This window comes from Oncorhynchus nerka, linkage group LG27 (assembly GCF_034236695.1).
Source record: "Oncorhynchus nerka isolate Pitt River linkage group LG27, Oner_Uvic_2.0, whole genome shotgun sequence".
Lineage (NCBI taxonomy): Eukaryota > Metazoa > Chordata > Actinopteri > Salmoniformes > Salmonidae > Oncorhynchus > Oncorhynchus nerka.
In genome coordinates this window covers 53,076,720-53,103,032 of record NC_088422.1, presented here as the reverse complement: position 1 = coordinate 53,103,032, position 26,313 = coordinate 53,076,720, and the positions used below count along the sequence as shown (strand labels likewise).

General features: G+C 41.4%; 1 protein-coding gene across 2 annotated transcripts in view; it reads right to left on the bottom strand.

The window, feature by feature from the left end:
* The window catches only part of ogdha (oxoglutarate dehydrogenase a), a 79,863-nt gene that overhangs the window by 40,550 nt on the left and 13,000 nt on the right, over positions 1-26,313 (bottom strand). The window contains exons 2-4 of one of the 2 annotated variants that reach the window (XM_029638622.2): positions 24,724-25,108; positions 1,768-1,944; positions 904-997 (exon numbers count right to left, since the gene is read on the bottom strand). In XM_029638622.2, coding sequence (XP_029494482.1) covers positions 904-997; positions 1,768-1,944; positions 24,724-24,948 — 496 coding nt within the window. In that variant the 5' untranslated portion in view covers positions 24,949-25,108. Of the gene's footprint in view, positions 1-586; positions 690-903; positions 998-1,767; positions 1,945-24,723; positions 25,109-26,313 lie in introns of both variants that reach the window. The other variant, XM_029638621.2, reaches the window with a different exon arrangement.

Sequence of the window (26,313 nt, the reverse complement as noted above, 5' to 3'; positions counted from 1 at the left end):
CCCCTGCAGCCCCGTCAATGTGGAAAAAGCAAAGTTTGGCTGGAGCTCGCAAAACGGCGGCCATACAGTACGGCGACATCTTTATACAGAGGAAGGCCGGATTAGGCCAAACCGAGCTTGCTTAGCTACCCAGTCGACTGCGGATCTGTAGTGAGTGGCTCATTCTCCTCACGGAGTTTATCCGAGGATGTTATAATGTAAATGGGGACATGAGAGTCCAGACTGTAATCCATAATCCCCAGAGGGTACAGCTGAGCAACATGATAACAGTGGGCCCAGCTGTCTTGGCTAATCATCCACCCAACGGTTAAAAAAATTACTACAAAAACCGAACCACGGATACTCCCATGGTGGACGCCCTATACTCCCAAGGTGGCAAAGAGATTTAAGTCAAGTAAGTCAAAAAGCATCAATGCAAATATGTGGCATTTCAGGAAAACAAGGGGCAAGGAGCCCTTTCAGGGACAAATGGGCACATGTTTAGAGGTCAGTGTAGACTATACATAGACCAGCATGTCATGCCAAACAGATTGCTCAGCTACCCAGTCGCCAGGAAGATCTGTAGCAAGTGGCTCATTCTCCTCACCGAGTTTATCCGAGGACGTTATAATGTCATTGGGGACGTGAGAGTCCAGATCGGCATCCATAATCCCCAGAGGGTCCAGCTGAGCAACATGGTGCCCACGGATCTAAAGAAACAGGTCCGAGGGGAAATGGAACAAAACATCCGATAGGTGGGGATGAGAGGGGGGAGGGGTGTGAGTGTAGAGACATAGAAGTGTTGAAAGGGATTTGAAAGAAAAATAAAGAGAAGAGAGAAAAAGGAGGGAGGAAATGGGAAAGCAACATTAACACAAACAAGCTCATTATTGTCTCGCACAGCTGTGAGGGAACATTTCTCACCGACATTCTGAACCCCAGTAGGTACTGGGACATCATCAAAATTTATACAACTGATGCCAAGAGGATCGAGATCTGCGTTGTGATGGCCATTCAACTGGAAATAAGGTAACATTAGTCACATGGTAAAACAAGTTTTCAAACAAAACCACAACAATACAACAAAATAGAAAACATTCAAGTGCACATTATAATAGGCATTTCAGTTAACATCATGAGGTCACAGTTCTTTATGGTATTAAAAGACATCTCACCTTTGTCCCAGCTTTCAAATGTCAACCATTTCATTTTTATATCACTAAAATGTTAGTCCATTATCAGCATAGTTGGTATCATTAAGTCTGACGGTCAACTATGTGGAAATTTGTAGCTATGCTCACAGACAACAAAGATTGTCTATTTTAAACCTCAAACTCAAAAAGGTAGAGATTACTCAAATAGCGAGGAGGCAATATGGGTTATTTTCTTTGACTACAATAGTTTACTAACAATAGGTTCTGTGTTCTTATATTGTGTGCCACCACTCTAGATGCAATTTACAATATATTTTGGTTAAAAAGTCACAGCTTTCTGGCTGCTGAATGTTTTGTAATAGTAAAACTACTTGGCATGCTTACTTGTTGGCTCCCGAGTGGCGCAGTGGTCTAAGGCACGGCATCTCAGTGGTAGAGGCATCACTACAGACCCTGGTTCTATCCTGGGCTGTATCACAGCCGGGGTAGGCCATCATTGTAAACTAAGAATTTGTTCTTAACTGACTTGCCTAGTTAAATAAAAGGTTAAAATACTAAAAAACTTTAGACATGGTTGTCCTGGTTTTCAAATGTTGTAGCTCTGTGAGAGCCAGTGGTGGCTGACTGGTCTGACCTGGTAGGCACGAATGAGGGATTGGACAGCCAGGTGATCCTCCACCAGCTTCTCCACGTTGGGCTGAGCCCCTGCCAAAGACTGGACTTGAGGGAGTCCGGCCAGGCTCAGAGGGCTCTGGTGGGCCATGCCCGGGGGAGCACCTGCATTGGCATTGCGAAAGAAAACGTCCCAAGACTGCAAGCAAGAAAGAAAGAAAGAGGAGAAATATTGGTATGAAAGGAGATCGCCAACAAATCCATATATGACAAATTTACATTTTATAAGAAGGTATAGCTTCATGATCTTGAGCAATGCTAGAAATATTAAATAAAAGTAACCTTATGTTACAGTTTCCATTTTCCCTTTGTGATGAAAACCTGTGTGATCAGTCTTATGCCATTCAAAACAACAATGGATGGCAAATACCAACATTCCTGTCAGAGCTGTTCCCCAACTGATTTTGTCATTCTAAAAAATGTCAATCTCTTCTCATATTAAGCAGCCAACTCCTTCCTTGGGGAAAATCTACTTCAATGTTTTATTGTAAACTGACAAAACTAGTAAGGCCCTCACTGATTCCACAATGTGAAAACCAAAACACAATGCCATTCTCTGGGATTAGTAATTGACTTCATACCAAAGGGATACTTGAAACTAACGCTAGTCACAAGATCCTTCATAGTAAACCTATATTTACATTTTAGAGATGCAGGAATGACAGTCCCCGCCCCGCACCTGAATTACCACCCACCTGGTCAAAGATTTATACCAGTGCGATTAATGGTTAGCTGTGGTTGAAGTGAAGTGATAGCATTTCAAGTGGAAAGATTCCCTGGGGGAATCGTATAGGGTCAGCGTCACAGCCTCGGCTTCAATCAGTATCCTACAGAAATTTCCTCTCAAGTTGCTTGAAAACATGATGAGCTGGAACCATGTAAGGGCTTTACAAGCTGTGCATGAATCAAACTGAATTAAGAGTTTTGAAGTTGGAGTCAAGAAAGTGGGTGTTGGTGACATCACACACATTTGCCAACTTTGTGTTGAATCATTTACACTACCTAAGAGTGAAGAGAGCCAAGAGCTGCGACCCAACTGACACGTTCTTCCATATAGACTGCAATACTTTGATCAGGGCCCATAAGGGGATAGGGTGCCATTTGGACCACACACATGATATTCATCTTCCTCAGATAATAGGCCAACTGACCATCCGCTATGCCCAATTCTATCGTTAAAACAATTGGCAGGTTTTTTCTGCGTAGAAAAGTATTGACGGGCAGCCTAAGTGTTTTTCGGGCCACCTACGTCCACCCCATAAAAATGCAGGTTTTGGGATGGGGTGGGGGGACCTTTTCTCAAGACAAACCAGATAAAGGGTGCAGAAATGATAATTGACCTGTATATATATATATATTTTTTTTTAAATAAGATATTTTAGAACCAAATAAAAGTTAGTCAGGGAGAATCTATAATTCCAAAACTATGCATTCAGGATAAAACATGTTATGGCATGAGTCCCCAACTAACTATACATTTCTCTCTCAGCCCCAGGGCTTGGAATTCACTTTAACCAACTGTCCTTTGGACAAGTAGGACCGATTTTTTTTTACTAGTCCAAAAGCTCTAGTCACTTGCCCCCTCCCCCACAAAAAAAATGGTCTGTAACATTTACATTTACATTTAAGTCATTTAGCAGACGCTCTTATCCAGAGCGACTTACAAATTGGTGCTTTCACCTTATGACATCCAGTGGAACAGCCACTTTACAATAGTGCATCTAGGTCTTTTAAGGGGGGGGGGAAGGGGGAGAAGGATTACTTTATCCTATCCTAGGTATTCCTTAAAGAGGTGGGGTTTCAGGTGTCTCCGGAAGGTGGTGATTGACTCCGCTGTCCTGGCGTCGTGAGGGAGTTTGTTCCACCATTGGGGGGCCAGAGCAGCGAACAGTTTTGACTGGGCTGAGCGGGAACTGTACTTCCTCAGTGGTAGGGAGGCGAGCAGGCCAGAGGTGGATGAACGCAGTGCCCTTGTTTGGGTGTAGGGCCTGATCAGAGCCTGGAGGTAGTGAGGTGCCGTTCCCCTCACAGCTCCGTAGGCAAGCACCATGGTCTTGTAGCGGATGCGAGCTTCAACTGGAAGCCAGTGGAGAGAGCGGAGGAGCGGGGTGACGTGAGAGAACTTGGGAAGGTTGAACACCAGACGGGCTGCGGCGTTCTGGATGAGTTGTAGGGGTTTAATGGCACAGGCAGGGAGCCCAGCCAACAGCGAGTTGCAGTAATCCAGACGGGAGATGACAAGTGCCTGGATTAGGACCTGCGCCGCTTCCTGTGTGAGGCAGGGTCGTACTCTGCGGATGTTGTAGAGCATGAACCTACAGGAACGGGCCACCGCCTTGATGTTATTTGAGAACGACAGGGTGTTGTCCAGGATCACGCCAAGGTTCTTAGCGCTCTGGGACGAGGACACAATGGAGTTGTCAACCGTGATGGCGAGATCATGGAACGGGCAGTCCTTCCCGGGAGGAAGAGCAGCTCCGTCTTGCCGAGGTTCAGCTTGAGGTGATGATCCGTCATCCACACTGATATGTCTGCCAGACATGCAGAGATGCGATTCGCCACCTGGTCGTCAGAAGGGGGAAAGGAGAAGATTAATTGTGTGTCGTCTGCATAGCAATGATAGGAGAGACCATGTGAGGTTATGACAGAGCCAAGTGACTTGGTGTATAGCGAGAATAGGAGAGGGCCTAGAACAGAGCCCTGGGGACACCAGTGGTGAGAGCACGTGGTGAGGAGACGGATTCTCGCCACGCCACCTGGTAGGAGCGACCTGTCAGGTAGGACGCAATCCAAGCGTGGGCCGCGCCGGAGATGCCCAACTCGGAGAGGGTGGAGAGGAGGATCTGATGGTTCACAGTATCGAAGGCAGCCGATAGGTCTAGAAGGATGAGAGCAGAGGAGAGAGAGTTAGCTTTAGCAGTACGGAGCGCCTCCGTGATACAGAGAAGAGCAGTCTCAGTTGAATGACTAGTCTTGAAACCTGACTGATTTGGATCAAGAAGGTCATTCTGAGAGAGATAGCGGGAGAGCTGGCCAAGGACGGCACGTTCAAGAGTTTTGGAGAGAAAAGAAAGAAGGGATACTGGTCTGTAGTTGTTGACATCGGAGGGATCGAGTGTAGGTTTTTCAGAAGGGGTGCAACTCTCGCTCTCTTGAAGACGGGAGGGACGTAGCCAGCGGTCAGGGATGAGTTGATGAGCGAGGTGAGGTAAGGAGAAGGTCACCGGAGATGGTCTGGAGAAGAGAGGAGGGGATAGGGTCAAGCGGGCAGGTTGTTGGGCGGCCGGCCGTCACAAGACGCGAGATGTCATCTGGAGAGAGAGGGAGAAAGAGGTCAGAGCACAGGGTAGGGCAGTGTGAGCAGAACCAGCGGTGTCGTTTGACTTAGCAAACGAGGATCGGATGTCGTCGACCTTCTTTTCAAAATGGTTGACGAAGTCATCTGCAGAGAGGGAGGAGGGGGGAGGGGGAGGAGGATTCAAGAGGGAGGAGAAGGTGGCAAAGAGCTTCCTAGGGTTAGAGGCAGATGCTTGGAATTTAGAGTGGTAGAAAGTGGCTTTAGCAGCAGAGACAGAGGAGGAAAATGTAGAGAGGAGGGAGTGAAAGGATGCCAGGTCTGCAGGGAGGCGAGTTTTCCTCCATTTCCGCTCGGCTGCCCGGAGCCCTGTTCTGTGAGCTCGCAATGAGTCGTCGAGCCACGGAGCGGGAGGGGAGGACCGAGCCGGCCTGGAGGATAGGGGACATAGAGAGTCAAAGGATGCAGAAAGGGAGGAGAGGAGGGTTGAGGAGGCAGAATCAGGAGATAGGTTGGAGAAGGTTTGAGCAGAGGGAAGAGATGATAGGATGGAAGAGGAGAGAGTAGCGGGGGAGAGAGAGCGAAGGTTGGGACGGCGCGATACCATCCGAGTAGGGGCAGTGTGGGAAGTGTTGGATGAGAGCGAGAGGGAAAAGGATACAAGGTAGTGGTCGGAGACTTGGAGGGGAGTTGCAATGAGGTTAGTGGAAGAACAGCATCTAGTAAAGATGAGGTCGAGCGTATTTCCTGCCTTGTGAGTAGGGGGAAGGTGAGAGGGTGAGGTCAAAAGAGGAGAGGAGTGGAAAGAAGGAGGCAGAGAGGAATGAGTCAAAGGTAGACGTGGGGAGGTTAAAGTCGCCCAGAACTGTGAGAGGTGAGCCGTCCTCAGGAAAGGAGCTTATCAAGGCATCAAGCTCATTGATGAACTCTCCGAGGGAACCTGGAGGGCGATAAATGATAAGGATGTTAAGCTTGAAAGGGCTGGTAACTGTGACAGCATGGAATTCAAAGGAGGCGATAGACAGATGGGTAAGGGGAGAAAGAGAGAATGACCACTTGGGAGAGATGAGGATCCCGGTGCCACCACCCCGCTGACCAGAAGCTCTCGGGGTGTGCGAGAGCACGTGGGCGGACGAAGAGAGAGCAGTAGGAGTAAGCGGTGTTGTCTGTGGTGATCCATGTTTCCGTCAGAGCCAAGAAGTCGAGGGACTGGAGGGAGACATAGGCTGAGATGAACTCTGCCTTGTTGGCCGCAGATCGGCAGTTCCAGAGGCTACCGGAGACCTGGAACTCCACGTGGGTCGTGCGCTGGGACCACCAGATTAGGGTGGCTGCGGCCATGCGGTGTGGAGCGTTTGTATGGTCTGTGCAGAGAGGAGAGAACAGGGATAGACAGACACATAGTTGACAGGCTAGAGAAGAGGCTACGCTAATGCAGAGGAGATTGGAATGACAAGTGGACTACACGTCTCGAATGTTCAGAAAGTTAAGCTTACGTAGCAAGAATCTAATTGACTAAAATGATTAAAATGATAGAGTACTGCTGGGGTAGGCTAGCTGCGTTGTTGACACTACCTAATCAAGTCGTACCGTTGAGTGTGAAGTTTCTACAATGCTGCTTATCGGGAGCTAGCTGGCTAGCTAGCAGTGTTGGTTACGTTACGTTGCGTAGGAGAACGACAATAGCTGGCTAGCTAACCTAGAAAATCGCTCTAGACTACACAATTATCTTTGAAACAAAGACGGCTATGTAGCTAGCTATGTAGCTAGCTACGATCAAACAAATCACACCGTTGGGACTGTAATGAAATGAAGTGAAAAAGTGATACTACCTGTGGAGCGACGCGGAATGCGACCGGAATGCGAAAGTTCTATTCAGTAGACGTTGGCTGGCTATTGGCTAACTAGGAGTGTCTCCTACGTTAAGGACGACAAAATAGCTGGCTAGCTAACCTCGGTGAATTAAGATAATCACTCTAAGACTACACACTCTAAACTACACAATTATCTTGGATACGAAGACAGCAAAGACAACTATGTAGCTATCTAATACTACACTAATCAAGTCGTTCGGTTGAGTGTGATAGTTACTACAGTGCTACGGTAGCCGGTGAACGTATGCTAGCTGCTAGGCAGATAGGAGGGCGACGAAATACGATAATAACGCAATTATCACTCTAAGACTCCACACTCTAAGCTACACAATTATCTTGGATACGAAGACAGCAAAGACAACTATGTAGCTAGCTATGTAGCTAGCTAACACTACACTAATCAAGACGTTCAGTTGAGTGTGATAGTACTACAGTGCTACGGTAGACGGTGAACGTGTTGGACAGATAGGAGACGACGAAATACGATAATTACGCAATTATCTTTGATACAACGACGACTATGTAGCTAGTGTTGATAAAAGGATATTAGAAGGGTGAGGGCTGTGGCGATTACAAAACGGTTAATTAACATAGACACATTTAGTATCTCTTGGCTTCCACACTGCCTACAAGCCATTTTAAGAAGTCTAAGAAATCCATGTATTATAGCCTACACCTTCACAATAACTCCATTATTTATTTTAGACAGGTCTAAAGAAGCATGATATGAAGAATATGTAGTCTATTTCAGAAGAAAAGCATAGCATACTCTGAGTTGTCCTTATGATGGGTCCTGATGTGGCTTTGCCAAACGTCTGTGGGCTACACTAGTTCATTTAGCAGACAAGAATTTCTTATAATTCCGTGGCATTATTATATAGCATGAGGAATACAATTGAACGAAGATTTGAGGGAGTGCGCGGTATTGAGAGGTTAACAAAGGAATAGGTACTCCCATTTGCTTAATTTAGAGTTATTAATGTAACTTTAGTTCTAAAAAAAATTTGCTTTACGTTTTGATTTTTAATACATTGTTAAGGCTGCATGATGAGACAAATGAAGATTTCAAAAAAGTAGCTTGAAAGGCATGAGCACTGCTTAGTTTCTTGCTCAGGCTGTACACACTCCAATAGTCTCTCATTCACAATTTGACATGCACTTGACAAGGCCTCACATTTCACGGCGCATTGTGGCTGTAATGAACCCTAAAAGAAATCCATGCCTTTTGCGGCCAGAGTGCTGCGCTGTGCCCTTCTGCCCGAGTGAGCTGCGCAATCCGAAGCGTCTCCGTTACGTGATTGGATCTTTCTCACAGGCTACATACAAGTGGAGACAGACATCAGGAATGCAACTACGTCCGTCCTTATCCAATTCCGAGGAGCATATTGAAGATATTGGAAGAACTGTCCACATTTACGTTTCGTCAGCCAACAAGAGGAGTAGGCCTAATGATCTGCAAAAGCACTAGCCTATGTCACTCTACTATCCCCCACAGTAAAAATGTTGACCTATTATATTCTGTGCGAGAAATAAATATTCCAAACATAGTCTAGTTGTGGACAGATCAGAACGTTTAGCTTAAACAGATCAGAACGTTTAGCTTAAAATGTTGATAAACTATTAGGCTATTTCTTCACATTAAAAGCGCAGCAATGCGCACATGGTAGTAGGCTGGCTATACATGTGATTGTTCCATTTGAGGAAAACCCCATTATCAAAAGTGAACGCAAATACAATTACGCATTCCCAAACTTGAAACTCATGCACTGTTTACGTATGCCAGGTAGGCACAACACTAAAGCTTGACCGATTATTGGAGGGCCTATAAAAAGCCAATACAAGATTTTTTTTATTTTTTAAATCAGCCGTTTTTTTATTTATATACAGTGGGGCAAAAAAGTATTTAGTCAGCCACCAATTGTGCAAGTTCTCCCACTTAAAAAGATGAGGCCTGTAATTTTCATCATAGGTACACTTCAACAATGACAGACAAAATGAGAAAAAAAAAATCCAGAAAATCACATTGTAGGATTTGTAATGAATTATTTGCAAATTATGGTGGAAAATAAGTATTTGACTTCCATGCTTGAGCAGTTTCATGTGACAGCGATGAAAATATCCCATTTCAAATTAAGGGAGAACTAAAAGTGCATCTACTAGCAATGGGCTTGCCTACTAATATGACTAGGACATGGTCACGTTAACGTAGGATTTAGCATTTATTTCACCATGCAGAAAATGAAAAGCAAAAAAAAAAGTTTTATTAATGCAGATCTAAAATGCTTCTTATTGTAAATTCTGCTCGGCTTCAGTCAGGGTTGCGCAAAATCGCACTTCTCTACTCTGACAAAATATCTTATCTCTGGTCATTGTATCACCAGACAGCACTGACTGATGTGTAGGCAACTTTTCTCCTGTATCAAGCAGAACCTTAGAAAGAATGTAGCCATCTACATTTGCTATGATAAGCCTTAGAAATATGATGACCATGCATTGTTCTTCCCCAAAATCCTTGCTTTTTCATAGTAAACTATTTACCCATGTGTGGCTGCAAGCCAAATAGTGTTGCACCTCTGATTGTCATATGATGAAATAGATTTTCTGCCAAATGTGTTGCACTAATGTATTTTGTGTGAAGAAAAACTATAGTTGCACACATAGTTGCATACCCCTTATCACAAAAAAAGCACGACTTCCAATATAAAATGCAGGTGAAATGGTTTAAAATTTTGATTTTTCGAAAACCAAATGAAAGCCAAAAACACTGATTTCAAAAGTATAAAATGTTTATAAATGTATTCCCTCAACATTTCTATGGTTGCATTATGGCTAAGACATGCGTCATAAAATGACAAAATGTCCAGGTTTTAAACAATTACGTTTCAGGTTTACTAGTATAAAATGCTGACCGCCTACGCTAAGATTCAATGTGGGAGATGTGGAGCACAACAGGCACTTTCCTTCACTCTCTGTTCTTGTGACCATTTGATCTGAACGAATCGTGCCTCGATGATGTCGACAGAATCAAGCCTTTAGAAGTTAATGGTAAGTATCCTTCATTATATTTGTCAAATATGACTGACATTTATCCTATAGGTATATAATTAAAAACCTAACTAAGGTACGGCAACATTTTCTGGTGCCTCCCTCATCTCAGCATTGGTTTGGACATGAGGCTGTAAGCAATATGCATATTACCTAGGCTGCACTGACGTGTTGGCTTTTTCAAGTACATGGAAAATAGAATTGAAAATTATTCCAATGTTAGCCTCTCTGATTGGTGTAAAATGTTCGATCGTGATTTTCTTTACTTGTCCATACGGACAACTTAAATCTACAGCGCATTCAAAGAATTCAGACACATTGATGACATGTAATTATTTCCTCAACCAATCTACACACAATACACCCCATGATGACAAAGCGAATATAGGTTATACATTGTTGCAAATAATATACACACATACAATTGAAGTCGGAAGTTTAAATACACCTTTAGCCAAATACATTTAACTCAGTTTCACAATTCCTGACATTTAATCCTAGTAACAATTCCCTGTCTTAGGATCACCACTTTATTTTAAGAATGTGAAATGTCAGAATAATAGTAGAGAGAATTTTTTATTTCTTTCATCACATTCCCAGTGGATCAGAAGTTTACAGGCACACAATTAGCATTTGGTAGTATTGCCTTTAATTTGTTTAACTTGGGTCAAACGTGTTGGGTAGCCTTCCACACGCTTCACACAGTAAATTGGGTGAATTTTGGCCCATTCCTCCTGACAGAGCTGGTGTAACTGAGTCAGGTTTGTAGGCCTCCTTGCTCGTACACGCTTTTTCAGTTCTGCCCACACATTTTCTATAGGATTGACTTTGTTGTCCTTAAGCCATTTTGCCACAACTTTGGAAGTGTGCTTGGGGTCCTTGTCTATTTGGAAGACCCATTTGGAACCAAGCTTTAACTTCCTACTGATGTCTTGAGATGTTGCTTCAATATATCCACATCATTTCCCCCCCCTCATGATGCTATCTATTTTGTGAAGTGCACCAGTCCCCACTGCAGCAAAGCACCCCGGCAACATGATGCTGCCACCCCCGTGCTTCACGGTTGGGATGGTGTCTTCAGCTTGTAAGCCTCCCCCTTTTTCATCCAAACATAACAATAGTCATTATGGCCAAACAGTTCTATTTTTATTTCATTAGACCAGAGGACATTTCTCAGAAAAGTACAATCTTCGTCCCCATGTGCAGTTGCAAACCGTAGTCTAGCTTTTTTATGGCGATTTTGAAGCAGTGGCTTCTTCCTTGCTGAGCGGCCTTTCAGGTTATGTCGATATAGGACTAATTTTACTGTGGATATAGATACTTTTGTACCCGGTTCCTCCAGCATCTTCACAAGGTCCTTTGCTGTTGTTCTGGTATTGATTTGCACTTTTCGCACCAAAGTATGTTCATCCCTAGGAAAAAGATTGCGTCTCCTTCCTGAGTGGTATGAAGGCTGCATGTGGTCCCATAGTGTTTCAACTTGCGTACTATTGTTTGTACAGACGAACGTGGTACCTTCAGGCATTTGGAAATTGCTCCCAAGGATGAACCAGACTTGCAGGTCTACCATTTTTTTATGAGGTCTTGGCTGATTTCCCCATGATGTCAAGCAAAGAGGCACTGAGTTTGAAGGTAGGCCTCCAATTGAGGTACACCTACAATTGACTCAAATGATGTTAATTAGCCTATCAGAAGCTTCTAAAGCCATGACATTTTCGTAGCGGTTTAAAGGCACACTCAACTTAGTGCATGTAAACTTCTGACCCACTGGAATTGTGAAACAGTGAAATAATCTGTCTGTAAACAATTGTTGGAAAAATTACTTGTCACAAAGTAGATGTCCTAACCAACTTGCCAAAACTAGAGTTTGTTAAAAAGAAATTTGTAGAGTGGTTAAACAATGAGTTAATGATTCCAACCTATGTGTATGTAAACTTCCAATTTCAACTGTATGTATATACACACACACATACACATATACACAAACAGTTGAAGTTGGAAGTTTACATACACTTAGGTTGGAGTCATTAACCTTTTTGGGATAGGGGGCAGCATTTTCACTTTTGGATGAATAGCGTGCCCAGAGTGAACTGCCTCCAACTCTGTCCCAGATGCTAATATATGCAATTTTTATTAGTATTGGATAGAAAACACTGAAGTTTCTAAAACTGTTTGAATGATGTCTGAGTATAACAGAACTCATATGGCAGGCGAAAACCTGAGGAAAATCCAACCAGGAAGTGGGAAATCTGAGGTTTGCAGTTTTTCAACTCAGCCCCCATTGAAGATACAGGGTGATATTAGTTATGTTTCACTTCCCAAGGCTTCCACTAGATGTCAACAGTATTTAGAACCTGTTTTGAGGATTCTACTCTAAAGGAGGGGCACATAAGGGCTCTTTGAGTGAGTGGTCTGGCAGAGTGCCACAGCCTGTCTGGCGCGCTCACGTGAAAGGTTCCACTTACTTTGTACAAAGGAATTGTCCGGTTGGAACATTAATGAAGTTTTATGTTAAAAACATCCTAAAGATTGATTCCATACTTAGGTTGGCATGTTTCTACGGGCTGTAGCGGTTTTGGATTTGTTTACCAAACGCCCTAACAAAAGAAGATATTTAGACATAACTGATGGACATTATCGAACAAATCAAAACATTTATGGTGGAACTGGGATTCCTGGGAGTGCATTCTGATGAAGATCAAAGGTAAGTGAATATTTAAAATGCTATTTCTGGGTAATGTTGACTACCCAATATGGCGAGTATCTTTTTGGCTGCTTTGTTGTCTAAAGCCTGTACTCAGATTATTGCATGATTTGCTTTCTCCGTAAAGTTTTTTTTATAAATCTGACACAGCGGTTGCATTAAGGAGAAGTGTATCTAAAGTTCCATGTATAATAGTCGTATCTTTATCAATGTTTATTATGAGTATTTCTGTAAATTGATGTGGCTCTCTGCAATATCACCACATGTTTTAGAACTACGCCAATGTAAACTCAGATTTTTATATATAAATATGAACTTTATCAAACAAAACATACATGTATTGTGTAACATCAAGTCCTATGAGTGTCATCTGATGAAGATCAAAGGTTAGTGATTAATTCTCTCTCTATTTCTGCTTTTTGTGACTCCTCTCTGTGGCTTAACCTCTTAAGTCGACCCTCTACTTTTTTGAACATTCTGTTAAAAATCGTGCAACATTTCAGCGCCCTGCTACTCATGCCAGGAATATAGTATATGCATTTGCTTAGTCTGTGTGGATAGAAAACACTCAGACGTTTATAAAACTGGTTAAATCACTGCTGTGGCTTTACCAGAACGGCATTTACATCGAAAAGCACAGGAAAAACTGATCACTGAAAATGGGAAAATATATCCATGCGCTACTTGAACCCATTGATAAAGGTGAACCACAATTAATTGACTGAGGTTGCAGTACCTACAGCTTCCACACGGTGTCTAGAGTCTTGTCATTTCCCTTCGAGTTTTTTCTTGGTCAAACACATGCAGGGCACCGTATCTCCTATGGTCTAGGACCGGATATTTTCGTTGAGTTTCTAGCCGGACATTTTTCCAGACGGACAGCTAATGATCTTTACATCGCCTCCTGATGAATTTTATCGCTTATTAACGTTTACTAATACCTAAAGTTGCATTACAAACGTATTTGAAGTGTTTTGTGAAAGTTTATCGTCGACTTTTGAATTTAAAAAAATGACGTTACGTTTTGAAACAATGTTTTTCGTTTATCACACAGTCTACATATAACGATATCTAGGCTTTATATGGACCGATTTAATCGAAATAAAGACCCAAATAGTGTTTATGGGACATCTAGGAGTGCCAACAAAGAAGATGGTGAAAGGTAATGAATGTTTTCTATTTTATTGTGCGGTTTGTGTAACGACCAAATGCTAATTATTTTGTTTACGTCCCCTGTGGGTCTTTTTGGGTGTTACATGCTATCAGATAATAGCTTCTCATGCTTTCGCCGAAAAGCATTTTAAAAATCTGACTTGTTGCCTGGATTCACAACGAGTGTAGCTTTAATTCGATACCCTGCATGTGTATTTTAATGAACTTTTGAGTTTTAACTAATACTATTAGCATTTAGCGTAGCGCATTTGCATTTCCAGAGCTCTAGTTGGGACGCAAGCGTCCCGAGTAGAAGCAACAGGTTAAAGGTGACCTAACATAATCGTTTGTGGTGCTTTCGCTGTAAATCATTTTTTTAAATTAGACACGGTGGTTGGATTAACGAGAATTTTATCTTTAATATGGTGTAAAATATTTGTATGGTTGAGGAATTTTAATTATGAGATTTGTCGTTTTGAGTTTGGCGCCCTGCACTTTCACTGGGGGGTCCGCTAGTCGTGGACAGGTTAAAACTCGTTTTTAAAGGCTCTGAATACTTGTAAATGTGATTTAATTTATTATTTTAATTTTAAAATTACAATTGCAAACATTACTAGAATAAGGCTGTAAGGTAACAAAACGTGTAAATTGTCAAGGGGTCTGAATACTTTCCAAATGCACTGTACATACTGTATTCTAGTCTACTGTATTTTAATGCCACTCCAACATTGTTCATCCTAATATTTCTTAAATCCATTATTTTATTATTAGATGTGTATTGTTCGTAAATACCGCACTGTTGGAGCTAGGAACACAAGTATTTCGCTACACCCGCAATAACATCTGCTAAATATGTGTATGTGACCAATAAAATTTCATTTTGCCTGCTTATGCTGTGTTTTTAATGCTATCTGACTGACTCAAACATTACAAAATCAAATGGGGCCCCATGCTATGACGTTGAGATTCTTCCTGACTCTTGTTTTTATTCTGGTGGTTATCAGTTCTCAAAGATGATCTTAATTCAACTATCTTATTGACATAATTAAAACCAGATGTAAAGTATTGAACTTAACACTGAAAACGTTTTACCACCCTGAAAGTAATTCAATTAAATAAAAAGGTTTATCCACATTTTTTTTGGAGTGGCGGCGGACTGCCACTGCTAAATTAATATAGGGAAAACACCGGTAATTTTGTCAAAATGAAATGTTAATACTTTCTAAGCAAAAGGGCAATTTCTCAAGCAATAATTTTGCTAGCACTGTCTGGGAGTGGTCTGAGTGATGAGGGGAAAACAAAAAATTAGCAGACAGGTTTGGAAATCGTATTGGTCTATTAAAGGGGAATTTCACCCTGGGCTTGTTTTCAAAATGCAGAGGCATTTCTAGGTCAGTGAGTTGCTCAGGAGCAGTGGCAATTCGTCATTCAGTGCAGGTACCCCACCTGGTTTGAGCCCTACCTGTTTAGCAAATAAATAAATAAACAAAGCAGCATTTTTTGCCATTCATTTGTGTTACATATCTGTTTGCAAACATTAAGAAAAAGACTAATACTCCTAGAGTTATTAAAGCTGCATACAAACATGGTCTCTGAGTAAGGCAGCTCCAAAATGCAGGTGTTTCAGCTTAGCTCAGTGCTTTCTGTAGTGGAGTGACAGGCAGCAAAAGCACAGAGCGTAGGCGTTGGTAATCTTCTCTAGTTGCATAGTGATTGAATCAGTGTTCTCACTCAAGGGGACACTACATCACCACAGAATCTATAGGAAGACCTAGGCAGTTCCTAGCCCCCTTGGCTGCTGCCAAAGATTTATATTAGAAGTGCCCATCCAAGAAGGCTCAAGGTCATTGGCCACAGATTAAATTGTCAAATCACGTATCTACCGTAGCTTTGATTGGACTGATGTCCAATCAAATTAGGTCAACTTCAAAATTTTAAAATCTTAGTTAGCAAGCTAGTTAGACAAGCAGTCATGAATCACATTAACAATTTACTAGCAAATCCTCTTCATATGAAGAGAATTATAGATCGAATGTATAGGTGCTCCTCGGCCACAAACGGCAAGCATTGCAAAACAATCACTATTTTGCTTCCCCTGCCGGCTATTCAGTGGGAAGGGTGTGTGGTCCATGTCTGGGTTTAAGGATTTAAAACATCTGTCTGAAAGGGTATCTTTTCCAAGCTTAAAACAAACATTCACACAACACCATGGGCCATAAAATGTTGAATACAATCCAGCATGACTTCTGCCATGTTAAAAACTGGGAATTGAGAATTGGTCAATCTCAGACTTCAGAGCGTTCAAGACAACTGGGACCTCAGAAAAGAACTAGCACTAACTGGGAAAGTATGTTTTGAACTGTCATCCAACTCGGAATTCCAAGTCGGGAACTTGGGTCTCTTTCTAGAACTCCGACTTTCCAACCTGAAGATCACCGACGTGATCTTCAACCTCTTTCCCCCCCGCCGTGCCACCTTCCTCTTCAAGTGAGCACAGCAAAACGGTGAGTACATAAACAGGCCTGTGTCTTGTATGCTTCTGCATAAATTAATGTAATATGCCAGGAAGATATGTATACTGTAGCTAAGAAAGTAGTACTGTGTGTATGTTCTGTAGTAAAGCTGTTAGTAGCCCATGTGTCTTAGTCTAAGAATTTAACCCCTCTCCCCCTCAGAACTTTGCCTACGGTTCTGACTTTGTGGTGCACATGTAGCATTCAGTGAGTTTTAGAGAAATGTCATCTAATATTATAAAGGCTTTCATTGTCTGCTTATATGCCCCGATTATTTAGCCTTCGTTTCTGACTTGGTGTACAGGGGAAATAGTGTAAGAACGGCCCATGTTGTCAAAAGTGCTAAACAAATGGGCTTATTGTCCCTCTTAGCTCGCTCATTAAGGTCTTACCTCTTATCCACTCATCTTTCTCTTATGCCATAGTTTGCACATCTCAATTGTTAGATTGCTTATTTAGGTCTCAGTACCTTGTTCATCATATTAGGTCATGTTGGAATGATGCATTTCACTGTTTTGCATACTTTGTGCATAATGATTAGCTCATGTGCTTTTCTCCACGAGAAGGGAATAGTATAATGTTGTTGGGTCTGTAACCATGTTTACCAGTGAAAGTTCAGTAATAGACTTACGTAATTCCAGTTGATATTGCGAGAGTTGTTTTGTTTGCGCAATGTGCTGTCTGTGCATCGGTATAGGCCTATTGTCTATAAAAGTGGATCTTCGTGATTGTATTTCTCCTTCCTTTTAATACCACTGTTATGATGTGCCCTGGGGGGGGTATCATACAAGCCACCCCCCTCTACAGTTTAATGACTTGACAGGTCGTAAATTCCTGGAAGGAACCCTCTCCCCCTTTGGACATGTAGTATTGAGAGATTTTTCCCAGCTGTCAGGTTTACATCTAAATATTGTGAAACATATGTGATTAAACATGAAACTATTTTTGAAAAGATGTAATATGAAATTAACTAGTCAGTGGCCATGTTCATGTGAGCATAGACATTACGTCGGTGTCAAGGAACCGGCCTTTTCTTCTCCAGAATATAAAACCACCAGTGACGAAATAAAACATGTATGCCAAAGAGACTCAGGCAAGCCAGATGTCTCGAATGGTTAAGACCACGCAAACCACGGTGTAAACTAAGGTTGCAAATGGTTAAACTCTGATTTTTCTAACAGTACAGAATAAGAGCAAATCTTAGATGTATAATTACTAGTCTGTGGCTAGAAATGACATAAATCTCGAATGAGAATTCTGACAACCGCCGAAGCATCTATTCTAGGAATACATTTCGAATTCTAACCACCTACAACAACGACAGACTGACTTCTGGGGGAACACAACCAGACTTTGTCGACTCTCTCCAGCAGATGGACCGGCAAACACAGCGAGAGACAACAAAGACATACTCGTAAATATGTAAATTGCTATTTAAATTTTCAAATGAGCGGTTGTTCATGTAAAGTATTAGCAATTTCTATGAGTGTAGTTATAAGCTAGGAGTTTCCCGCTCTTGAGAGGTCCACACCCTCTTTCCTTTGTCTACCAAGCTCTCATATCAGCTTGGCACACTAGATACTTTTCTATCATTGTTAGTAACCAATATCTGTTATGTAATTGTGTGTGATTATTTAGTTAGTAAATAATTAAGCCAATGTATATGGCTGATTCATTATGGAAACTAGGGTTCGTGCAGATATCTGAATGTCGTACAATTCTTGGTTGAGACTGATAAAAGGTCAAGAATAATTAATGACTGATCGATGACTGAAATGTAAGAGATCTTTAGATCTAAGAGTTCATTCGGAAGACGTAACTCCTTAATCCGTGGAGCCCCAGGTTATTAATGAGTTAATTGTTGCATGATATAATTCAAATCAGGTAGTCAATTAAACGTTAGGTAATCGATTTGATAAAATAGCATGTCATCACATTAAGGATACTAAAGACACACCACATAAGCCTAATAAAATACTTCAAAACAGTAGGCTAACTGTATATCGGTCTCTCGCTGTGTGGTGACTTAACTTCTTAAAGTTAGGGGGCAGCATTTCTACATTTTGATAAATAGCGTGCACAATTTTAACTTCCTGCTACTCATGCCAGGAATATATTATATGCATATGATTAGTAGGTGTGGATAGAAAACACTCTGAAGTTTCTAAAACTGGTTCAATCATGTCTGACTATAACAGAACGTATGTAGCAGGCAAAACCCCAAGGAAAAACTGTTCAGAATAAAAACGTTTTTTCCCCCTCTGACAGTTCCCTCAATTGTCTTTGGCAAAGAAAATTAGATAGCACCCATTTTACAGTTCCTACGACTTCCACATGATGTCACCAGTCTTTGGAATTGGGTTGAAGTTAATCATTGGTGAAACGAAGAGGCACTTCCTGGAACAACGTTACACTTTTGATAGTTACGCAAGAGGGAAAAGGGAGCATGTTTTGTTTACTTTCTCTATCGAATACAGTTTGCCCCGTCTATAATTTGATCGATTATTAATGTTTAAAAATACCTAAAGTTGTATTACAAAAGTAGTTTGAAATATTTTGGCAAAGTTTATAGGCAACTTTTGAAATGTTTTGTAGTGACGTTGTGTTTTGGAAAGCAGTTTTTTTCCGGATCAAACCTGCTTTATAAAATGGACATTTTGGGTATACATGGACGGAATTAATCGAAAAAAAGGACTAATTGTGATGTTTATGGGACATATTGGAGTGCCAACAAAGAAGCTCGTCAAAGGTAATGCGTGTTTTATATTTTATTTCAGCGTTTTGTGTAGTGTCGGCTACGCTAATTCTTTTGTTTACAACTCGTTCAGGTGGTTCAGGGGGGGTGCATGCTATCAGATAATAGCTTCTGCTGCTTTCGCCGAAAAGCATTTTAAAAATCTGACATGTTGGCTGGATTCACAACGAGTGTAGCTTTAATTGAGTACCCTGCATGTGTGATTTAATGAAAGTTTGAGTTTTATTTGAATTTGGCGCTATGCATTTCCCGAGGCTATTGGCCACTTGAGACGCTAGCGTCTCTATCCTTAAGAGGTTTTAATGACAAAAACGTAATGTTGCTAATTTAGTAGGGACTAAATGCCATGGCAGAGCCAGGGTAAAATTCACCTTTAACTAATTTCCTGCATGGCGATGTCACCATGGAACGCCAAAACTCCATTCCACCGAAGTAGGCTGAAATTTCAGGCCGTCTATTCGAACAGCTCTTACACTAAAATGGCATTATGTTCACAATTTTCCAGCATTATTCCAACCTCAGTGTGAAAATATATATTTTTTAAACCATGAAGTTCACTGACTGCACTGGGCCTTTAACCTGTTTATGGCTGCGATCCCTGTATCAGGGGAAATTTCAGTGTGACAACTAAAAATACAACTTCGTAACATTGAACATTCTTGAAAATGCAAGTGCCTTACACCCTTCAAAAGATTAGAATCTTGGTAATGAAACTACGTTTTCCAATTTAAAATAGCTATTACAGTGAACAAATACCATGCTTTTGTTTGAGAAGAGCAATCAACAAACATTTTCCGCCATGACAGTTTTTACACATTCACATCTGAAGGTAAAATGACTTACATTCTGATATCTTGCTCTTGTTTCTCTTCCTGAGGGTCCCAGTGATCAAATGAAGTGGTTTTCTTTGATAAAAACCGAAACATTTTGTAAACCGTTTGTGCCGTGAATTCCATCTCTATCAATTTTTTACGGAGCATTCGACGTGATTACACACCGTAAACAATCGTTTATCTAGTCATGGTTGGTTTCAGTGCATTCCTCTGGATGTTTGCAACACAGCCAAACGTCAGCGTTTTTTTGCGGGGAGTATTGACCGAAGCGAACTGATTTGAAGACAACGAGCGCACCAATAATTTTAGCGAAGCTTCATTGATTGACTGTATTTCTGCCCAATGACCACTGATCTTCTTGAAATCTAGCTGGGTAGATAGCCAATGAGCTGAGGTAAACGCCAGTATGTAATGCTTTTGGGTTGGACCACCATTCCTTGTTTGTAATCGCACGCGTAAGGAACTCCATTCTCGCCTTGACGATCAGAGGAGTTGCAGTAAGGCTTTTTACGCGCAGCTGTATTTCGGAAAGTTGTATTTTCAACGATTTCATTGAAGATATCATGGCGAATAAATCAGGAAAAGCGAAGTCAAAAGTCTAAAGTGAAAGTGAAAGTGAGATATTTTTTGTTTGAGGAATCTTGGAGTGTTAGGATTCAAACGAACTGAGGAGCTGTTTCTGCAAGGACAGGACGTACTTCTGGACGGGTAAGTGCTAATGCCGTTTTCTGAAATATAAAAAAATATATGTATAAAAAATTGCAATGAAATGTGTGGTTTGTACAATGTGTGTTGGTTTGTTTGGGTGTGTGTGTGTATATATATATATACATATATAATGTATATATACATTTTTTTTTCTTCCCCATGTAGAACAGCAAACACACACATGGCCACTGCGCCTGCTACTCCTCTCCATTTCCATATGAAATAGCCATTGGGTGCTGTTCAGTAGAGGGCAGGCCCACAACAATGGCCGGAATTGAATGGAACAGCACTTCACCTTAATGACTGTTCCCTCTGCTCTATACAATACATATCTGTTTATTTTATGTGATGATAAAAGGCTCATACAATACAAATATTTTTTTAAATGTTTTTTTCACAGTGATAGTGACTCCGACTGGGAGCCCCCGGTGCCAAGCTGCCCACTCTACCTCTGCCCCCAGTGGTGTTCATATGCCACAGTTCATTACTGCAGGCATGGCTGTGCCACAGGGCCAAAAGGGCACAGCATGGTGGCGTCGTTGTGTTCTGTGTCGCATGAACGGCGCCACTTGTTCCGTTTGCCTCTGCTATGGGACATGGCACAGGCAGCAAAATATTGAGTCGGCACTGTTTTTTAAAAATATATTTATTTTCTAATAATTGTTTGTGCGTGTGTGTGTGTGTGTTGAAATTGCTTTTTGATATGTTGTATATAGTTATTTGCACTGTTGTATATAGTTATAGGTCATTTCACCAATTCGGCCACTTGGGTACATTTGGGCAACTTGTGTGGGACACCTGGGTGACTTCATGCTAAATGTCATGTAGCTCACCCATTCCTGAAGTTATTAGTCTGAAACTTTGCACACCTACAGTTGCCCTCTTGTGTTATCCATCAAAATTATCTCCAGCATCCTCTGACTGTGTGGCTATTCTAGTACATGTGAAAGATGATGCTACAACAATAAAAAACAGAAAACGTATGCTCTTTCTTTCTTTCTTTCTTTCTTTCTATTTTCTTCCACCAGATCTACTGTGTTATATTCTCCTACATTCAATTAACATTTCCACCAACTTCAGAATGTTTACATTCAAATGATACCAAGAATATGCATATCCTTGCCTCTGGGGCTGAGCTACAGGCAGTTAGATTAGGGTATGTCTTTAGGCGGAAATTGAGAACAAAGGGATGCAGCCATAACAGGTTTTAATATAAAACTTGTATGCCATCTGTACATACGAATAAAATGGTTACATTAAGAGCCTAGCTGGTTAGCCACAGAAAAAGTGAGCAGCCTTCCCGCTAGCCATGATTGGCTGAGATGAGTGGGCTGGACATGCCAAGAGTTAAGTTTGGATTGGTCTGCCACAGCACGCATCTGTCTATTGGAGCTGGTCAGTATGTTTAGGTAATAGAGTCAAACGCAGCTTTAAAAAATATATATAATTCCACATTGTAAAACTGCATAAACCTAATGTCTAGTTAACCTGTTAGTCCTATAGGGGCAGTATTTCATTTTTGGATAAAAAGACGTGCCCGTTTTAAGCGCAATATTTTGTCACGAAAAGATGCTCGAATATGCTTGGAATTGATAGCTTTGGAAAGAAGACAGTCTTACGTTTCCAGAAATGCAAAGATTTTCACTGTGAGTCCCTTAGAACAAATGTTTCGGGCAAAACCAAGATGTATGACCGACCAGGAAATGCACAGGATTTCTGAGGCTACGTTTTCCATGATCGCCTTATATGGCTGTGAATGCGACAGGAATGAACGGACTCTTTCTCTTGTTTCCCCAAGGTCTCTGCAGCATTGTGACGTATTTGTAGGCATATCATTGGAAGATTGACCATAAGAGACTACATTTACCAGGTGTCCCGCTAGGTGTCTGCGTGGCAATTGGTGCGCAAAAGTCAGGTCCCGGTATTTTTCCATTCAAATCTCAGAACAAACCAGGCTACAAGGATGGTGCTTTCAATGGAGAGAAATATGACAAACCACCTTCAGGATTGATTCAAACAACGTTTTCCATGTTTCAGTCGATATTATGGAGTTAATTCGGAAAAAAGTTCGACATGTAGGTGACTGAATTTTCGGTTAGTTTCGGTAGCCATATGCATAGTAACAAAAGGGAACGATGTGTCCTACACAAGAATCTTTCAGGAAAAACTGGACATCTGCTATGTAACTGAGTCTCCTCATTGAAACATCTGAAGTTCTTCAAAGGTAAATTATTTTATTTGATTCCTTGGCTGGTTTTTGTGAATATGTTGCGTGCTAAATGCTAATGCTAAGCTAGCTATCACCACTCTTACACAAATTAGTGATTTTCTCTGGTTCTAAAGCATATTTTGAAAATCTGAGACGACAGGATTGTTAAGAAAAGGATAAGCTTGAGAACAGGCATATTTATTTAGTTTCATTTGCGATTTTTAAAAATCGCTAACGTTGCGTTATGCTAATGAGCTTGAGGCTGTAGTAACGATACCGCATGCGGGATGGGGCGGACTAAGAGGTTAAAGTGTAATGTTAGCTAGCTAAGGTTAGCTTGCTGGCTCGCTATCTAACGTTATGTGTATGCTCTCCACTTTCTGGAGAACCGAGTTTTGAAAGTGGAATTCGAGTGATAGCTAAGGAGCTAATGATAGCTAAGGAGATGGAAAAAACAACAGTCTGGATAACATCGCAAAACTAAGGCAACCATGCATGGCATCACACAGGAGAGGCGTCCAACCATGATGTATACTGGTAAGATTCAGATATTTCACGTTTCTAATTTTGACAGAAAGTGGTTTAATTTCAAGTGTACTGTTAACAAATTAACATTAGCTGGCTGGGTCGCTAGCTAACGTTATGTGTATGATCTTATTCTTTGCATCTCAGACACATTTGCTTCGCTAGTTATAGCCATAGAATCTGGTTGGTTAGCTACCTGTATTCATGCAGGGTAGTAACGTCATGAGTTGTGATTATGGTCCATTGTTTAGCTAGCTAGCTACATATCTTAACTAATTTTGACAAAGTATTTTAATTTCAAGTTACAGTGTACTGTTAAGCTAGCTAGCTAACATTAGCTGGCTGGCTTGCTAACTAACGTTACGTCATGCATTGGGATTAATTGTTTACCTAGCTAGCTATCTAGCTAAATTTCTTAACAAAAGACTTGCGTCTTAGTGTGCCAGAGCGCAGAATAACTGATGCCTTTTTGAAAGCGCAACACCCGTTGAATATGTCTGGTGTCAGTGAACTTTGTCAACAAAGCATTTTTCAATTGTTGCCAACAGCAGTTACAGTCACCAACGCTCTGGATATGAAAAAAGCCTAACCAGCTCTGCTAGGGCGAGTAAAACGGTCAGAGTGGGGTGTTCTCTCATACGTGTCTGGACGTAGCTAGCCAATGTCAGCCAGTTAGCTTAGGTGCTTGACTGTCGTTGTGAGGTCAGAGCTCTTAGAACAACCCTACTTATTGGCCAGAGCGTCCAGTGTGCGCTCTGAATGCGAAACCACAGATAGAGTAATGTTCAGTGAGCTGTTCTTTCTCTCTCTTAGATGTCTGGAAGTAGCTGGCAAGTTTGTATAGAACTGGGATCAACCCTCAAAGAGATGAGTGTGGCTAAGGCTTAAGAGGGTGTGAACAATGCTGAATGGGTGTAGACAAAGAGGGGCTCTCCTCTCCAATAGTAGTACCAAAACATTGAAAGACGGTTCTCTCAAATAACTAGTTGATCAGCTTTCAAAGCATAATTTCTTTCCCATTGTTTCCTCAAATGTAGTGTATGATAACCATTGTGTAGCTCTTAGTTTCTACTTTTATCCAATGTAGAAAAACTGAAATTCAAACGTTGTTACATAAGACCGAATACAGGTGGTGAGTCACATATGCTGGGATAATTATTGTCGATGTGTTAACAAAGCTGCATCTCCCCATGAATTTCACACCACGAAATAACACCCCCCCACCCCCAGAGACAGAAAGATCTCACTCTGTAGGAGCTGGATGCCCTGAGAACACCCCACTCCTCCGGGGGTAAAGGGCCTTACCTTATGAACACTCTTGGGGTCCTCTAGCCATGAATAGTACATCTCCTCCACATAATTGGAGCTTGTTCCATTGAGGAAAGGCTCGGCAGCCACAGGCGCGGTGTAGCACCTTAATGGCTGAAAAGTCCTTGGTACGGCCACACGCCTCTGCTGTGAAAAGTTCTGAGCACTCTGAGAGGCTGTCAGCGGCCGCAGCCGGGCAGCGCAAGTCCTTAAGCGATGCATCGCAGTCCTTTAGCACACAACTCGCCTGTCTCTCCAAAACAATCACAGAGTGGGATGGAGACTCCTTTCACTTCAACCAAACTGCAGTCAAATGATCCACAGGAAAACTTTTTCCAGGGGGCCTTTGGTTTTCACTTGTCAGCGGTGTTTGTTTCCTAACCTGCAAAAGATTGAGAGGTTGTGTGATTATATAGGCAATGTGTAATGAGTTAACAGAGTGAAAGGGACAGCTTGATGCATAAAAAAAAACAGGGTAAAGCAAACGTATGTCACAGCCAGTACCTGCATATACACAGAGTAATGACAACTGTCAATATTAAATTGCATTATTGGTTTTAAGGGAATGAAAGTACTATTTAATGAGTGTCATCACTGATCCTCCAGGGATGTGAATACTGCATGCACAATGTTGAACTGTGTTATGTTTGCTTTACTGGTCAAAGAGATGACTGAGCGCTCTGGTTAATGCGAGTGTTGGCAATGTTAGTCTAGTATGTGTTTTGTAGCATCAGAATCTTCATTACTCATGACAACATACACAGGTTGGGCTCAACTATGCCGGTGCAGCTGGATGTGAACTGTTGGGCATTTGCAATAATACATGGCCAATTTAAGCAGTGAGTTGTGTAAAAATAGTAATATGCGGGTGGGCTATGAAGGACACAGGGATTCTTATGTTTATCTGATCGCTAAAGTGTGTTATTCTAGACAGAAACTGATACTTGTCTTATCATAAGCAGGATAAATTGATGGAAGGGTAATCAGTCAGTGTAAAATGAATCTGCCTGCTTATTTTCATCATAAAATTGAGGCAACTACTCCCACCTCAAATTAAATACAGGAACCTGCTCACATGAGTGACAAGCTAGCTGCATGCTTAGCTAGCTAGCTACTTCTTGACAAGTTAGATATTATGTTAGCTAGTATGGAAATAGCTGGAGAGAACATGTTATGTGTAAACAAAAAAAGGTAGTTAAGAACCCATTTTAACAATATATGTGGTCTTCCTGTATCTACAAGAACATGTATCGCTTACTGAAGCTACACCTATGTTTTGAGCATATCCATACTTGTAATCTAACATAGCAGGACCACTGTGAAGCAGGCGAGAATAACTAAGTACTTCCGGGTCATGGATTTTTAGATTCCTTCAGAATAAAATTCTTGACCTGTGTACTTTGTAAATTAATAATTAGGGTGAAAATTATGGAAAAATGTGCACAATTATCGATATATTTTATACTAGTTATAAAGAATCATTTAAAGTATATGATAAGCGATAGATTTTTTAACGTATTTGTTTTGGTGTGAAAATTGTGCATATAGGCTCTGTATTTAAATATAATTAAATACAAAAATTCAACA